This window comes from Sardina pilchardus, chromosome 13, assembly GCF_963854185.1.
Source record: "Sardina pilchardus chromosome 13, fSarPil1.1, whole genome shotgun sequence".
Classification (NCBI taxonomy): Eukaryota; Metazoa; Chordata; class Actinopteri; order Clupeiformes; family Clupeidae; genus Sardina; species Sardina pilchardus.
The window spans coordinates 7,756,999-7,773,059 of NC_085006.1; the positions used below are offsets into that span (position 1 = coordinate 7,756,999).

Sequence of the window (16,061 nt, forward strand, 5' to 3'; positions counted from 1 at the left end):
TCAGAGGGGCGCTCCCCCAGATTAAACACCCTTCTCCGGCTCGGCTCCGGGCGGCCGGGCGGCCTCCACCTGACTCCCACATCATAAAAATGGTAATCTCATTCGATTTCTCGGAGAGAAAGAAAAGGAAGAAAAAAGAAAAAAACCCTGTCTCAACGTCTGTGGCGGCCAGTGAAGTTTTATAGCCAACTTTCAATTGCACACCACTCTTTCCTTCTCTTTTTTATTTCTCCCCTTCATTTTTTCCCCCCTCTCTTGTCTTTCGCTCACTCTCGTTCCCTTTTTCTTTTTCGGTCCTGGCCTGTGGCTGTTGGAGAAAGGGGAGGGGAGGGGATCAGTTACTGAGTGAGCGGCCTCCCATCTCGGTTGTTCGCAGGCGTCTATCTAGCCCCTGGTGGTAATTGTTTGATATGTGGATGTTACTCAGGAGGAGGAGGAGGAGGAGGAGGAGGAGGGAGCTGGGAGAAGAAGGGTGGGTGGGAGTGGAAGCCACCCTGCGCCGTGTTCCTGCTGAACTCTTCCAACATCCTGCAGAGGCCCCGGTGTGTTTGGTTAGTGCCGTATCTCCCCGGCCGCCGCTGAAAGACGAGGGCCCGGGGAAGGCCGCGGGCCGGGGCCGAGCCTGAGCCAAGGCAATATCCTGACACCGCGCTATCTCCCCCATCATCCCCTGCTCACAGCAGCGCGGCTATTTGGTTATTCAGGCCCGCTCCCCAACTCCAACACTAATAAACACAGGCCGCTAACAGTCTCTTCCTCTCTCTCTCTGTGTGTGTGTGTGTGTGTGTGTGTGTCCACAGATATGCATGTGTGTGTTTTGCTTTCGTCTTTTTCTTCCTCTCGATCATCTTCACAAACATCCCTCAGACGGGCGCGGGGGGCTAAACAAAGCCATCGGCATCACTCCTCGTCGCGGGGCTAATTTACGACTCGCTGACAGCTTTAAGGGAAGGCAAGGAGCGAGAGTTCGGGCCGCCAACAGGTCATTCAGCACCTATTAGCACGGCGTGTCGGAGCCGTCGGAGGTCAAACTGCTCTATCCAGCCACCTTAAGTCCTGGGTCCCGGGCCCGGCTCTTTGGTGAAATCACAGGGTGCTGAAACACATTCTCCTCCATAGGCTTGTTTGTATTGACGGAGGTCCAGCCTGGATTCCTTGAGATTTTTTTTTTTTGTGATTCTTCGTTTTCCATGCTTGTGGAGCCCAGTGTCTCACCAGCAAGCTGTTAGACGGAAATTCCTCCCACAGAGCCTTTGACCAAAAGTATAGCTTTAATTGGCCAGTGGAATCCGTCTCTCCCTGGTGCCCTATAATACCCCCCCTCCCCCCTCCCCAAATCCAGTGAGTTCAGCACAATGTGACCTTTCCCCTCGTAGACTGGCGCTACATCCGGTAAAAAAAAAAGTCCACTGCTCGGCCAGTCATGGCCACTTACATGGCTGAGGTGGAGAGGGAAGGTTTTACAGTCGGGGTTAGTTATGAGCTGGACAATAATATGGCCGGCGCTACTGTTCGGTGATGAGTTCCATATGGGGACCCTATCACAGCGAAGAAGCCTTTTCCACGCCGGGTTTCATCAAACCGTTTTTGGCATGCAGAATAATCCAATAACTCCCAATAAATTCTTTTTAAACAGCTAACCCAGAATGAGACCTTAGGAGGCAGCTGTGGAGGCTTGAGTCGGAGGCCGATTTAAAAGCAAATGACAGCCATTATGTGGTACTCTGACCCCATATACTTTTAAAGTTGTGTGTGTGTGTGTGTGTGTGTGTGTATGTGCATGCAGATGAATGTGGATGTGTGTACAATATGTGTTAGAATGTGTCTGTGTATTTGTGCAAATGCCTGTAGATCTCTTCAGCTGTGTGAAGGGTACGTACTGTAGATGTGCGTGGTGCCCCAGCTGTAGCACATAAATAGTTAGTGCAGCATAGTCTATTTGTATAATTATTTATTTAATATCAGAAATATAGCCAACAGAAGGCAGACATTGCAATGAGTTTGGCATCAGTAGTATCTGGTGCTGGAATCCTGTATCAGTAGTTTGCAAACAAACATGTTGAGTTGTGTAGTGTTACAGAAATGTAGTGTTGATTCTTGTCGTAAATTTTTGTCACATTTTGTGTTATCTGAAAATATAGTACACACACACACACACACACACACACACACACACTGTCCTAGAAATAACGGCTGTAACAAACAGCATTATTTAATCCTTCTATATGTTAAGCATGCATTTTATTATCAGTACCTAGAAGCCACATTACTGTATGTGCTGTTCTGTGCCATTGTCTGTTTAGTTAAAAAGGAAAGTGCATTACACATACATGGTATTTCTGCCGAGGTGTGACCTCTAAGGTTAGTCGTTGTGCATAAGGCTAAGTTGAAATGTTGTCCTTATAGAGTTTAGAGAGAAACCCTGGCTGACCCCAAATACATTAACAATGCAATACATTAACATGTACAACACAACTGAAAGCCTGTCCTGAGGATTTACAGCGATTTGATCATTTCAAATAGCAGGAGAGGTCACACAGTTCAGTCTAGTATTTAAAACGGATCTATGCGGATTCAACCACAGCTCAACTCTTTCTGAAGTATTGTACTGTACTTCCGGAACATCTGCACTCCCCTTTTGTTTGTGTTTACTTCAAAACGCATGCCCATTGTCAGTTATTACATTAGTATAAAATACTGTAATACAAACAGTTTAAGATCCTATCACACTTATGAAGACCAGCTAGATCCAGCATAGTATGTAGGGCTGTAGCTCATGCTATATTATAGGGACCATAAAAGTCAAAATGGTTTCCGGAATTGGAAAGAACACTGGCAATTTTACTGGCAATGTAAACTCCTTGACTTTTAAAGTTGATAATGCCTTTTTATGTTTATAGACATAAAGTATGGATATTTGATTATAAGAGAGGATGTCAAAATAAATGTATTTTAGTATGAGGAAACTTTTGTTGTATTTTGTTCTTGCAAAAAGTGTGTTTTAATTATTATTATTTACTTTTTTTTGTTCAAGTACTATCTCTGGAAAGTGCTTTGTTTGTTGCATGTATAATTTTTGTTTTGTGTCTACTGACAACATTTGTGTTTTTTGGAGATTCCTTAGAGAGTCCCGAAGAGTCATTTGTATTTGTGCTCATCATTGCTTTAATTAATGCATCTAAAACTCTTTCTCCTTCTCTCTCCCTACACCGTGATGTGGTTTCCACTACCTCCCTCAAAAAAAAAAAGCAATAAGAAAAAAAAAAGAAAAAAGTTTTTTCCACTCCAGAGCACTGGGGCTGCTCCCTGTCCGTCCACGGCCTGTGGAAGGGGGAGTGTCAGCCCTGATGCACGGCTCTGACCTGTCCCTCTGTGTCCCGCAGCAAAGCCAAGCCTCCGCCCCAGATCTCACCCAGCAAGTCCAGCGGAGGGGAGTTCTGCGTGGCAGCCATCTTCGCCCCCTCTCGCTCCTGGTTCATCACCAACCCCAACATGAAGAGGGAGAAAGGTGAGTGGACGCTGGGGTGGGGAACCCCCTCGGAGACTGTGGAAGCACAGAGGTCAACGTGCAAATGATGAGCACCTGATGTTTTAATTGGTACAAGCAAAACAATGACTTCCTGAGAAAGGAACGGAAGAGAATGGAAGGGTGACAGCTACGTGATGCGCTAAGCTTTGAATCAGTGATAAAAATGCTCATCACCTGATGGATCATTTATTGCATAAATATTCAAATAAGAAGATTAAAACTGAAATCATTAGTCTCTCCTTACTATTTCCAGACCAATCCCGCCAGTCGGTGGTGGAATCCCTGTACATCCTGAGCTGCTACGGCAACCTGGTGGAGCACGTCCTTGAGCCGCGGCCCATCAGCACCGCCCAGAAGATCAGTGACGACACGCCCCTGGAGCTCAACACCTGTCCACGCGCCTGCTGGACTTTGGCCCGGTACGGCCCGCTTCCCCCACCGCCGCTACGGGCTGCCGTGCTTAGTTCGGCACCGCGATCCTCACAGTCCACACACACACACATACACACACACACACACACAAACATGACCCTTCCGGTCATGCAGAAATAATTTATTTACTCAAACATCATACACAGACATAAGGACTGGCCTCTCTCAAACCATACAGGCATATGTCGCACAAAATGAGGAAATACGATTGAGTGATATATATATATATGGCTGAGATGGCTGCTGATCAAATTGTAAAAACCAAATTGATGCATGACATGTCCCCTACATGTTTCTGTGCTGATGCTTTGAGAATCAGCAAGACTGCCGGGCTTAGGGGAATTGAGTCCATTTTCTCTCGGCATGGGGCGAGACTGGCCTATGCATCTGGCATTTTGATATGTGCTTCCTAAATTGATTTCTGTGTTTGTTTTGAGTAGGACGCCACAGTGGAACGAGCTCCAACCACCTTTCAACAACAACCACCCATTGGTCCTGGCGTCAGACTTGGTGCAGTACTACCAGTACCTCCTGGCCGGCTGTAAGTGGACAGTTTTGTGTGTGTGTGTGTGTGTGTGTGTGTATGTATTTTTGTGTGTGTGTGTATGTGTGTGTGTGGAGAGAGAGCTTTGTTCACTAAAGCATGTCCTTCTGATTTGTGTTTCACTTTTCCTTTGGGAGATGTTGGCTCTTTATTGGTGCCACATGCTGAACAGGACCCTTTCAATATACTGTAGTGTTTTACCATCTTTCCCCCCCCTCCTCTCTCTACCGCCACTTCACCCTGCCTTTCATCACGTACTGTACATTTGTTTCACTTTCTCACTACTACTAGTGTAGTTGGATGTGAGATAAGCATAGTTTTGTTTCTTAATGCGTTAGCATTTGCCATTTTAAGGGCAAACTGTCTCCTTTCAATAGCAATTAACATCTGGGGTTTTTGTCCCTTTATGAGATGCGATCGCAGTGTTGCGTTAGCCTAGCGATGAAACGATGCTAATTAGCGAGCCTCGGACCCTCCAACTAAATAACAAGTGCAGATAGACTAGCGGAACACTTAAGCTTGACGTCCGCTGCCCCTGCCGATGGCCACTCCAGGGCCACAGGCCCTCACGGATGACCACACGCCCTAATCCCTCCTGAATGAGCGAGCATCGTAGCGTTAGCCGCGATTAGCATAAACACATATCAGTAATTAGCTCTCCGAGCCCCGCAGGGCAACACAACTCTCTCTCTCTCTCTCTCACTCTCTCTCTCTCTCTCACTCACACTCTCTCCTCCACTAAACTCTCGAGTCGCGCTCTCGGGCCCTAACGGGTAGAGCGCTCTCCAGAATTAGCCCGGGCGGGCGGATGGCCTCGTCTGCGTGTCACGCCGCATGACGTCTCGGGGGTCTAAGCAGCACTGGCAAGCTTCCACGCGGCTCCATGTTCCACCAGAGGGCCCATTGTAATGAGCTGCGTTCAGTTTGGTTAACATGAGCATCCAATTAAAAAATCATCGCTACACCAATGCATGCAGCTACCAACCCCGGCACTGGGAAGGCCAAGACTATCAGTCTCATTATAGGTCATGTGGGGGGAAAAAAAGCACTGACTGTTGCCCTTAGTCTTGAACGTCTCAGTGGGTCGTGCCTGTTTACCACCTTCGATTCCTCCCGCCCGCCCGCAGCTGATTCGTTGCACAGTGTTGTCTGTCGCGCGTCCTCAGTGTGCCGAAAAGCAGCGTTCGGGACTTTGCTGTGACGTTGGGGGAAAGATCAAACTTCTCGGTCGATGCCACTCTCTCAGCGGTGGCAGAAGGCCTGAGCAGGCACACGCACACAGGAGCTCTGCCCTCCGCCGCCCCCCCAGGCCCCTCTTATCAGCCTCTCATTTTCCCAGCTAATATCACAGGAAGCCATGCCAACAGCCTGGAAAGACAGAGAGAGAGAGACACACAGAGAGACAGTGAGAGAGAGAGAAAGACAGAGAGAGAGATGGAGACGTGTGTGTGTGCGTGTGTGTGCATGTGTGTGAGGGAGAGTGATACTGCATCGTTCAGCGCTTATTTCTCTAAATGCATATTTGTGTGTGTGTGTGTGTGTGTGTGTGTGTGTGTGTGTGTGTGTGTGATTGTTGTTGAAGTCTTTGGAGAGGAGGGGGGAGAGCGGGGGGGGGGGCGGGGGTCTGCTGTGTGATTGACACGGTGGGGCTGCCGCTCTATATTGGATGACCCGGGCTGATTAAATATGCAGCATGCGGACGGGCGGGTCAGGGGAGCTGGAGCCTCGCGGGCGGGTGATAAAAGCAGCGGTGGCGCCACTTCATGGTCACTATCTCCACCTGTCCATCTGCCCACGGCGCGCTCTCTCTCGCTCTCTCTCGCTCTCTCTCTCTCTCTCTCTCTCTCTCTCTCTCTCTTTCTGTCGCTCGCGTAGTGCACTGCAACGCTCAGGAGGCTGCTGCTGCTGCTGTTACACAGTGCATGATAACAGTGTCTGCTAGCACACACAGGCACACACATACACACACATACAGTACAACTACTTACAAACACACATACACATACACACACATACACAGACACACACCATGTACTTACTTTAAAAACACACACATAAATGTATACACACGCATACATACACAGAGAGAGAGAGAGCTTTACACACACACACACACGGAAGAACACATAGAGATTGCAGTCTGATTAAGAGGAAACCCTGGCCTATAACTGCTTACAAGGGTAGCTCCATCAGAGAGCTGTGCTCCCATGAGGGGAGATTGTGCACAGCCATGCTCTGAGAAAAAGAGAGAGAGAGAGAGAGAGAGAGGGATATTGAGCGAGAGAGCAAAGGAGAGAATGCAGCGGACTAGAGAGAAGCCTGCTGTTGTGCAAAGATGTATTTCTTTTTCTCTTTTGGGTGTGTGTGTGTGTGTGTGGGAGGATTTGTTTTTGAGTCTAAAAGGTGCGAGGGAACGTTTTTTTGGGGGTGGGCTGCTGGAGGCAGGCTGAGCCTGACCGCAGCAGTTTGATGAATGTTTGGCTTCGGCCGTCACTTCCAGCCGCCTCTTCCTGCATGGCATGCATTCCAGCCGGCCGCACACAGCATTGCACTTTTCCTCCAGCTCCATTTTTTTTTTTTTGGATGAACGCAAACAACCAATATTTGTCTAGCTGTCTGCTGTGTGTGCTCAGACACCTCTCCTCAACCGCAGGGCCACGCTGAGCAAAAGCCCCAACCCCGTACTCTGAATAATTTACCTCCCTGCTTTGAGCCGGACACTGGTCAGTGACTTGCTCTCCCCGCACCCCCCACGGTCATAATGGCTGAATTGTTGACCGCCAGTTTCCAGTGCCTCCAGTCTTCCTGCCTGGCTGCCGGTATAGTCTTGGGTCGTCCTCATCAATAGCCCCCTAATTGCGTGTGTGTGTGTGTGTGTGTGTGTGTGTGTGTGTGTTTGTGTGTGTGTGTGTGTGTGTGTTGGGGGGGGGCAGAGGCAGCGGAGTAAGGCGAGGCAGTGGCGCCATGCTGGGGTCAAAGGAGGCGGCGCGCAAGGGCACCGTCCAGCTCAACCTGCGGTGACCTCCACCCCTGTACCACTTTGCCCATGAGGGGTCAGCACCTTATGGCCTCTCATAGAGAGAGAGAGAGAGAGAGAGAGAGAGAGAGAGAGAATGGGACAGAAGAGGTGGAGGAAAGAGAGAGTGGGAGAGGGGGAGAAGGGGAGAGGGAGAGAGAGAGAGAGAGAGAGAGACAATGCTCATTGTATTTCTGTCTCTTAATGCCCTGCTGCAGCCACTCCCCCCCCCCCCCCACACACACCCCTCTCCAAGTGCAGATAACATCATTAGCCTTGTCTTCCATGTGAGCTGCCCCCTGTACCTCCCTCCCTCCCCCCAGCTCAGCCCCCAAGGGGGGACTCCATCACCGGCGCCCAGGCCTTGCCTTTGTCCTCCTCTCCTCCCAGCTACCTGCTGCCCAGACCCAGGGCCCGTGGAGAGCAGGAGACCCCCCCTGTGAGTCACGCTGGCCCTCCTGGCTCCCAAGCGCGGGCCACGCCGAGGGCAGCCGCCTGGCAGAGCCCAGCTGCTCCCGAAGAACAACATGCCCTCGCCACGGCCACCGAATAAACACGCCGGCGAGCTCCGCCGCCGTGCTCTTTGTTTTTTTCACACATGAAAGCACCGCGGAAAACGCTGAAACGGAGCGCGTTCTTATATTTTTTCTCGACATTAATCTGCTCCCTCAACCATCAACAACACAAATATCCATATTTTTGCTTTGATTAATGAGTCGTCTGTGTTTCGTGTTTACCCAGCGGACTCGGTAAATATTATGCCTGCGATTCTCTCCCTCTCTGCGCGGCGGCGATTTAGCGGGCTAATGGCAACAGAACATAGAGCGCTTAGTTCTTTACGCAATTAGTCGCCTCGGAGTAGCGCGGCCCACCAAAACAGGCCGCTGCACTTCTTGACACACGCGCTGCGCGTAACTGTTCTGTGACCTGTGTCCGTGTGCGCCGCAGCAGGACTTCAAAAGCGCTATTATAATGCACAAGCGTACCAGCAACCGCAGCTTAATTGAGACTGTGTTGTTGTAGCAGCGCTACAGCCTCTACACACACACACTGGACAAGACTGGGCCCTTCAGAACTGGCTTATGTGTCCTAACGGTCATCCAACGTGTGGTCAGCTGGTCAGCGGCAGCTTCCTGCCAGGCACCTCCAGAGGGCCGTGTGTGTCTGCTGTGTGTGTGTGTATGTGTGTGTGTGTGTGTGTGTGTGTGTGTGTGCGCCGGGCCCCTGGGATGGCCGGCGCTCGCCCTGGCTGGAGCCTGGCCACTGAAACCCGAGCCACAGAAGCAACAACTGTTCCCCGGCTTTAATAATTAAATAGCCAACAGCTATTGCCCCCCAGGGGTCAGAGGGCAGTTGTTGGATTGTGTGTGTGTGTGTGTGTGTGTGTGTGAGCATGGTGAGGGGTGATTAGAAGGTAACACAGACTGGCTTTGTTTCACCCCATTAATGGACGAAGCCTGTATCAAAGCACCAGCTTAGAGCAAACGTCCTTAGGTGCTTTTACCCCACTGAAGGGACTAAGTGTACTCTCTGTCTGTGTTTCTTTCTTTCTTCTCTCTCTCTCGCTCTCTTTTTCTCTCTCTGTCCATTTCTCTCTCCCTCTTCCACTCATTCTCTCTTCAGTTACAGTTGTAGTTTCTGTGATTGAGTGACGTGTAAGAAAGAACCCAGTCTGTGTGTTGCATAAGAGAGAGAGAGAGAGAGAGAGAGAGAGAGAGAGAGAGAGAGAGAGAGAGAGAGAGAGAGAGAGAGAAAGAGAAAGAGAGAGAGAGAGTGCACGAGTATCCGTTACCCAGAGTGCCGTGAATGTGATGTCAGCCTGGCAAGAACACCTCCCGGAGTGTGTTAGGACACCTGGTTCACTCAGCACATGAGAGAAAGAAAGAGAGAGATAGAGAGCCGAAGAGGGATAGAGAGCTTGTGTTAGTGTCCGTATGTCAGAGGAAGGGAAAGAGAGAGAGAGAGAGAGAGAGAGAGAAGAGAAGAAAAGAACAGAGGAAAGGAAGCCCAGATGAAAAGTTGACAACTTTATTATGGGCCCACCACATGAAATACACGCTGGCCAAGAGGCATGTCCTAGCCCCGAGCATGGAAGAGAAACGACTGATTCTGCACATTAGTCTTCATTCTTGGCGCCTGCTTATTCGAGCCTGCAAGTGCTCCATCTGTCTGTGTGTTCACTGTCTGTGCTGCACACACACACACACACACACACACGCACACACACACACAGGCTCACTCTCACCCCTTTGCACACAAACACATGCTCTCGCTCTCACCCCTACCCCCCCTTTTCTCTCTTCCTCTGATATGCACACACATGCACTCTAATGGTGTTCCCTCTCTCTCTCCATCCCTCTCTCTCCCTCTCTCTCTCTCTCTCTCCTCACATGCAGTGGTGCCTCCTGGAAGCCCCGGCCCCATCACACGCCACGAGTCCTACGACAGCCTGGCCTCAGACCACAGCGGGCCAGACGATGAAGAGTGGCTCTCTCAGGTAAAACCCGCACAATACCCCCCTCCCCTCCCCTACACACACATACACTCACACACACCGCCCACCCCCATAGAAGAAATTAATAAAAACACATACACACACACACACACACACACACACGAGCTGGACGCCTCTGGACGTGGCCACTCTCAGTGGCGTTCTCCCAGACTCCAGTCTGTGCATGCCCCCGCAGGGTCCCGCTGGGCCCAGAGGTCTGCAGACAGGTACTGTAAAGTGTCCAGTTTTTTGTCATCAATAATTCCTCTCCCCGCTGCACATGCATCTTTAATGAGGCAAAATGTGGCCCACTTAGTCTGTGGCTCTTGTGGTTGGTGCCAAACCATTCAGGCCCCTCACTCCCCCCCCCGCCCCCCACAACCCCCCCACCGAAACGGCCGATCAGCAGGATTATTCCTGGTGTTAATGGAACATGCCACACTGCTGCTTAAGTCAGCAACAAGCGCCCTTTATTGGCCCGAGACGGAAGCTTTTACCAACATCAGGTGTAAAGAGCCTGTCGAGGTCATTACTGTGTGTGTGTGTGGCGTTGTTGTTGTACCAGGTAGCGATGTTCTCTAATGTGTTGATGGAGTACTTATGGAAGGAGTCGGGCTCAGGAAGTGATAGACATTCAGTATTGCATGTCTTCAAACTGGAACGTTGAAGTTTGTGTCACCAGAAATAATAATAATAAAAAAAGGTCAATTAAGCCTTTTTCGCAACCAATTGGTTCTGAAGGGCCTCCTGAAGCAGGCCATGTTTACATGTGTATGGTAATATTATCTAAGCGGCTTAGAGCCGATCTCGTTATCTAAGGGTTTTAGATGGAATATTACCTAAGGGTGTTAGACTCTTAGTCGGCCGCCACCGCGTGAAGAGCAAGTGTCTGAGGGCCAGGGATGTGTCTCATGTCAGATATCCCCAAAGTAGAGCAGCGGACGCCTGCTGTGGCCCATTTAGACAAACATCAGCTTTCTGCCCATAAGAGCCATTAACACACACACACACACACACACACACACACACACACACACACACACACACACACACACACACACACAAACACACACACAGAGAGAGTTCAAGAAGGACCCTAATCATCATACTTGCTTGCACCGCCGTGGCACGCCAGCTATGTAACATAATAATCTCTGCGGAATGTGCCTTTTCCTTGCGCATTCTCCCCGTTTCTTCTTGCGTACGTGCATGTGTGTTGTGTGAGCAAGTGGTGGGGTAGAGTGGGGGGATGGGGGGTGTTAGCATGGCTAAGCTGTTATGTCAACAGTGCGGACGGCCCTGGCGCTAAAATGAGCGGCGTCCTTCACTGGCTCTCTGACGAGCAGCTGAGGGTAATGAGTGCTGTCAGTCTGGAGCGGGCTCAATATGTCACTGCGCAACGTGACAGGAGGGTCGAAGAGTGTGTGTGTGTGTGTGTGTGTGTGTGTGTGTAGTGAGAGCGGGGAGGAAGAACATCTGGCCATAGCCCCAGCAAAAAACCCCACCACAGCATCTGTTTATCTCAGGGCTGTGCGACACTGATGGTGTTAACTGGAGAAAAAAAAACATGCACACATGCATTCAGTCTCACATACATACGCACACACACACACACACACACACACACACACACAGAGGGATGTGATCAGTCGGAGAGCAATCTTCGTATCTGCCCTAATTTGCACAGATGTGTGGGGGCATGCGTCATACGGTGGTGCACGAGAAACCGTAAAACCGGTGGCCTGCTTTCGGCTCTGACCGGATAGCTTGCCAAAAAACATGCTTTCCGTGGGTGGTTGTGTGTGTGTGTGTGTGTGTGTGTGTGTGTGTGTGTGTGTGTGTGTGTGTGTGTGTGTGTGTGTGTGTGTTCGTGTGTGTATCTGTGTCTATCTATCTCTCTCTGTCTGTGTCTGTGTGTGTGTGTGTGTGTGTGTGTGTGTGTGTGTGTGTGTGTGTGTGTTAGAGAGAGAGAGAAGGACAAGCAAGCACAATGAATACATAATGTCATCTGCCGCCCACTTTCCCCGGCTGCCTAATATTTATGACGGCGCTGTAGTCTGCGGCACATTAAAGCTGTCCAGAGAGAGAGAGAGAGACTCTGTGTGTGTGTGTGTGTGTGTGTGTGTGTCCGTTTGTGTGTGTGTGTGCGCGAGACAGAGGCCGAGTGAGATGTTTGCCTAATGGACACGGTGCCATTTCTCAGAAAAGATGACGCTCGTCTGACTAGTGACGCTTGTCTTTTTGCACATAATCCTCCGCGATTAGGACTGGAGTCGCTCTCTGTGTGTTTGTTGTTGTCCTGCTGGAGGCTTGTTAACACCCTCGCCGAGTTGACAGCAGTTTGTCAGCAAGTGGAGGGGTGTGTGTTGATGCTATTTTAACTCCTCATCTATCTCATCATCTAATATCTTGTAATCCTGAAAAATGGGTTATGAATAAAGGGCCCTAGAGTTGATTTCCTTTTCTATCTATCAGATGTTTTGCGTGAATCTGTATGATGTGTATTTATGTGTATTGCTAATGTATTTTCTGATATATTCCATGATTTGTGAGGATTTGCAACCTGAACACTAAAACTGTTGAAGTTGCAGTTGCTTTTGATATGTAACACAGTGTCAATATAAAGCAACACATCCTCAGACACACATGCAGAGAGATAGAAAGATAGTGAGAGTAAGAGAGAGAGAAAGAGAAAGATAGAGATGGAGAGAGAGGGAATGGACATCAAAAACCACAATAGAAATATCTCGTTCTGAGTCCACTGGTAAACAGTGCAGTGCTCCAGCCTCAGTGCTAGCCTCTAAGCCCTGTCCTGGTCATGTTGGGGCAGGTGGAGATCGTGACCCACACCGGGCCTCACCGCCGCCTGTGGATGGGCCCCCAGTTCCAGTTTAAGACCATCCACCCATCAGGCCAGACCACCGTCATCTCCTCCAGCTCGTCCGTGCTGCAGTCCCAGGGCCCCTCCGACTCCCAGCAGCCCCTGCTGGACTTCGACACCGACGACCTGGACCTCCACAGCCTGAGGTGAGTACCCCACCCCAACCCCACCCCCACCCAACCCCACCCCACCCCAGTCTCAGTGCAGCCACGCTACGTCACCTTTGTCCAAGACACTCACTTCAACAATATAGCGACAGAGTGTCAACATAGGGGACACAGTTACTCGTGAGCTCACACCTTCCATTAGCGTTGACCACAATAGGTGCTCTCATGACACCAGGGCTTTGACAAGAGAGTTCACTGGTGCTAATGTTTACCATTGCCCGTGGTGAAGACATTATCCTCTTTAGTGACTAGTGATAGTTTGCAGTATCCACTTTCCACTTTCCACATTGTGCGTCATGGTGTGTGTTTGTGTGTGTGTGTGTGTGTGTGTGTGTGTGTGTGTGTTCCAGGATCCAGCCAGTGCGCTCGGAGCCAGTGAGCATGCCCGGCTCCTCTCGGCTTGTGGCCGATCGGAGAGGCCAGTCCATTGATACGGGATCAGGTAAGAGAAAACAAGCTTTTCATTTTTGGTTTTTCCTTGCCTTATTTTCTGCCTTTCTTTCCTTCCATCTCTCTCTATCTCTCTCATTCTCTCTCTCTCTGTCTCTCGCTCTCTCTTTCTTCTCTTCTTTCTTATCTTGCTATCTCAGTATCTTCATCTTTCCCTCTTGGTCTGAAAAAGTGCCTGTGTTGATCTGTTTGTCTGGAACTGCACACACCCATATTCAGAAAACAGCTCATGGGCATAAACTCACGCACACATCTTCACTCAGAACTAGGATGAGAATGTTTTATCATTGTTTCCTGCCATGGAGAATTTTCATCATAATTTCTGTGGCACGCGGTATGTTTCGGGTCCTTTGTTGTCTCTGTGGAGTCTTTGTATGATTCACACAAAGGTAGGTATGATGGTATGATACCATTAATCCTCTCAACCAGAAGCAAGTGACAGCCCTAAAGACATTAGTGGCACATGGTGCCGAGACTCCTTTGTGTCCGGTGCGCACACAAAAAAAGGGAACAACATGAACCTTGGTTTGTTTTGGAAAATAGACTTACGTCGCCTCATTGTTGTGTCACACTTGATTGGATTGATCTTGTTTCATTTCAATACCGCCCCAGTCATAAATATCTCCCAATAATGCCCTCTTTTTTTTTCTCTTTTATCCATTTATCACGTTAGGGTAATCCAATCAGCCAAGATCAGGCCTGGCATCCCCCTTTTAACAATGGAGAGACGCAAAGAATAAAGTCTCTGTGGCGTTGCTGAATTTGAATCTTTGTGCATAGAGTGCTGCTCAGACACTTTTGTGTATTCTGCTGATGTGCAGGACTCGCAATGGATTAGAGAGGGTTGTGGGGGGGTGGGGGGCAGACTGTAATCCGAGATGACGTTCATACAACGTTGAAAAGTTGAGCGAAGAGCGAGCCCTGTCATTAGGATTTGGCCCGCGTGCTTTGACATTTATTGTTTTAAGCGGTTCAGCTGGTTGTGTACATTATTTGGCTCTGATTTTGTCAGGGCGCATCCATCCGAAAAGGCAAACAGCGACGACGCTTCGACTAAGAGCTTGCGTCTTCAAAAATACTTGAAGTCATTTCCCATACTGAGCGGAAGGGGAATCGTCCTGAGACCAGTCACATCACCCCCCCCCCTTCAAAAAAATAACCCTTCCGAAAGCAGACCCATCAATTTTTATTACCCTGTCTGAACCAGCAGTGCCCCCTCACACACCACCCCAGCCCCCTCCCTGGTCTTGCCCCTCTCTCCCCCCCCTGGTCTCCCCCCCCCCCCCCCCCCCCCCGCTCTGTTGTCTGGAGCAGCGTTGGCGGAGGAGGAGAGGAGCCTGGGCAGGCTTTTATGGGACGATGCTTATCAGTCTGCGTGTGATTGCTCAGCACTCAGGCTCGCCGCGGACCCGGCGTGGCGCCTCCTCTTATCACCCGCCGCGCATCGCTTTTGTCTTTACCTTCAGAGAACGGGACGCGTGGGCCTGTTTGTCCTGGGGATTACCGCACTGCAACATCCCCCCCCCCCCACACCACACACACACACACACACACACACACACACACACACACACACACACACACACACACACACACACACACACACACCACACACACACACACACACCACACACACACACTCACCACGTCTCCTCTCCTCTCCATGGCACCTCTCTGTATCTGTATCTGGTCCCAGAGCGCACAGGCTGGGCCGCTGGCTGCGTTTGGGGCCGTGTAGGAGGACCGGGAGCCATGGCTCCACAAGGGCCCACTTAGTGTGACACTGTATAGGCTCCGTGTTACCCCCCCCCCACCTCTCGTCTCACACACACTCTCACACATGGACAGAGGCAATCTGAGCGCTGTCGGTGGGTGGGTGGGTGGGTACATATTTTTGCGTGGTGGCAAGAAATGAATAAATCAACGGAGGGTCTTTTGATGTCCTTTGACACTGAAATATACATCTCCTGGACCCTTGGACCCTCGTGTACTCACCGGGGTGGTGTAAAGTAGAACTCTGGCCTCAGGCTCCGTGATGCCCTCATCCCGTGTGTGTGTGTGTGTGTGTGTGTGTGAGAGGATGCGTTAAGTTCTTCCTCTGCTCCTCACTGCTCTGGGGAGAGAGTTAAGCTTTAATGAGATGGTGTCAATATCCAGTGCTGACATTAGGCAAAGGTGATGCGTGCAGCATACACAGCTGATGTGTGTGTGTGTTTGTGTGTGCTTGCATGTTGCGTGTATGTTTAAGTGTATGTGTGTGTGTGTGTTGCGAGAAGGAAGTTTCTTAAGCATTGCACTTAGCTGGTCTCCCAGGAGGACATTGCCTCTGCTCCCCATGTTGTTAACTGGAGTCGAACGGCGGATGTGTTCAGCACACCATGGCTCCTCTCCCTTCCCTCTTCTCCTCCTCCTCTCTGGGAGGAAGACTTGCAGTCTGTTTGACACAGCACATCTGTGGGTGGCCAGGCAGGCAGGCAGGCAGGCGGGCGGGCCAGCATAAGCCATAAGCCACCTCCACTCTCTCCATGCTGAAGCCCCACCGCCACAC

At 50.2% G+C, this 16,061-nt stretch overlaps 1 protein-coding gene across 3 annotated transcripts in view; it reads left to right on the forward strand.

The window, feature by feature from the left end:
• Positions 1-16,061, forward strand: part of bcas3 (BCAS3 microtubule associated cell migration factor) — a 273,081-nt gene that overhangs the window by 90,715 nt on the left and 166,305 nt on the right. For all 3 annotated transcript variants that reach the window (XM_062552310.1, XM_062552309.1, XM_062552311.1), the window contains 6 exons: positions 3,384-3,508; positions 3,783-3,948; positions 4,402-4,502; positions 9,918-10,018; positions 12,846-13,042; positions 13,414-13,505. In XM_062552310.1, the coding sequence (XP_062408294.1) occupies positions 3,384-3,508; positions 3,783-3,948; positions 4,402-4,502; positions 9,918-10,018; positions 12,846-13,042; positions 13,414-13,505 (782 nt within the window). The remainder of the gene's footprint in view (positions 1-3,383; positions 3,509-3,782; positions 3,949-4,401; positions 4,503-9,917; positions 10,019-12,845; positions 13,043-13,413; positions 13,506-16,061) is intronic.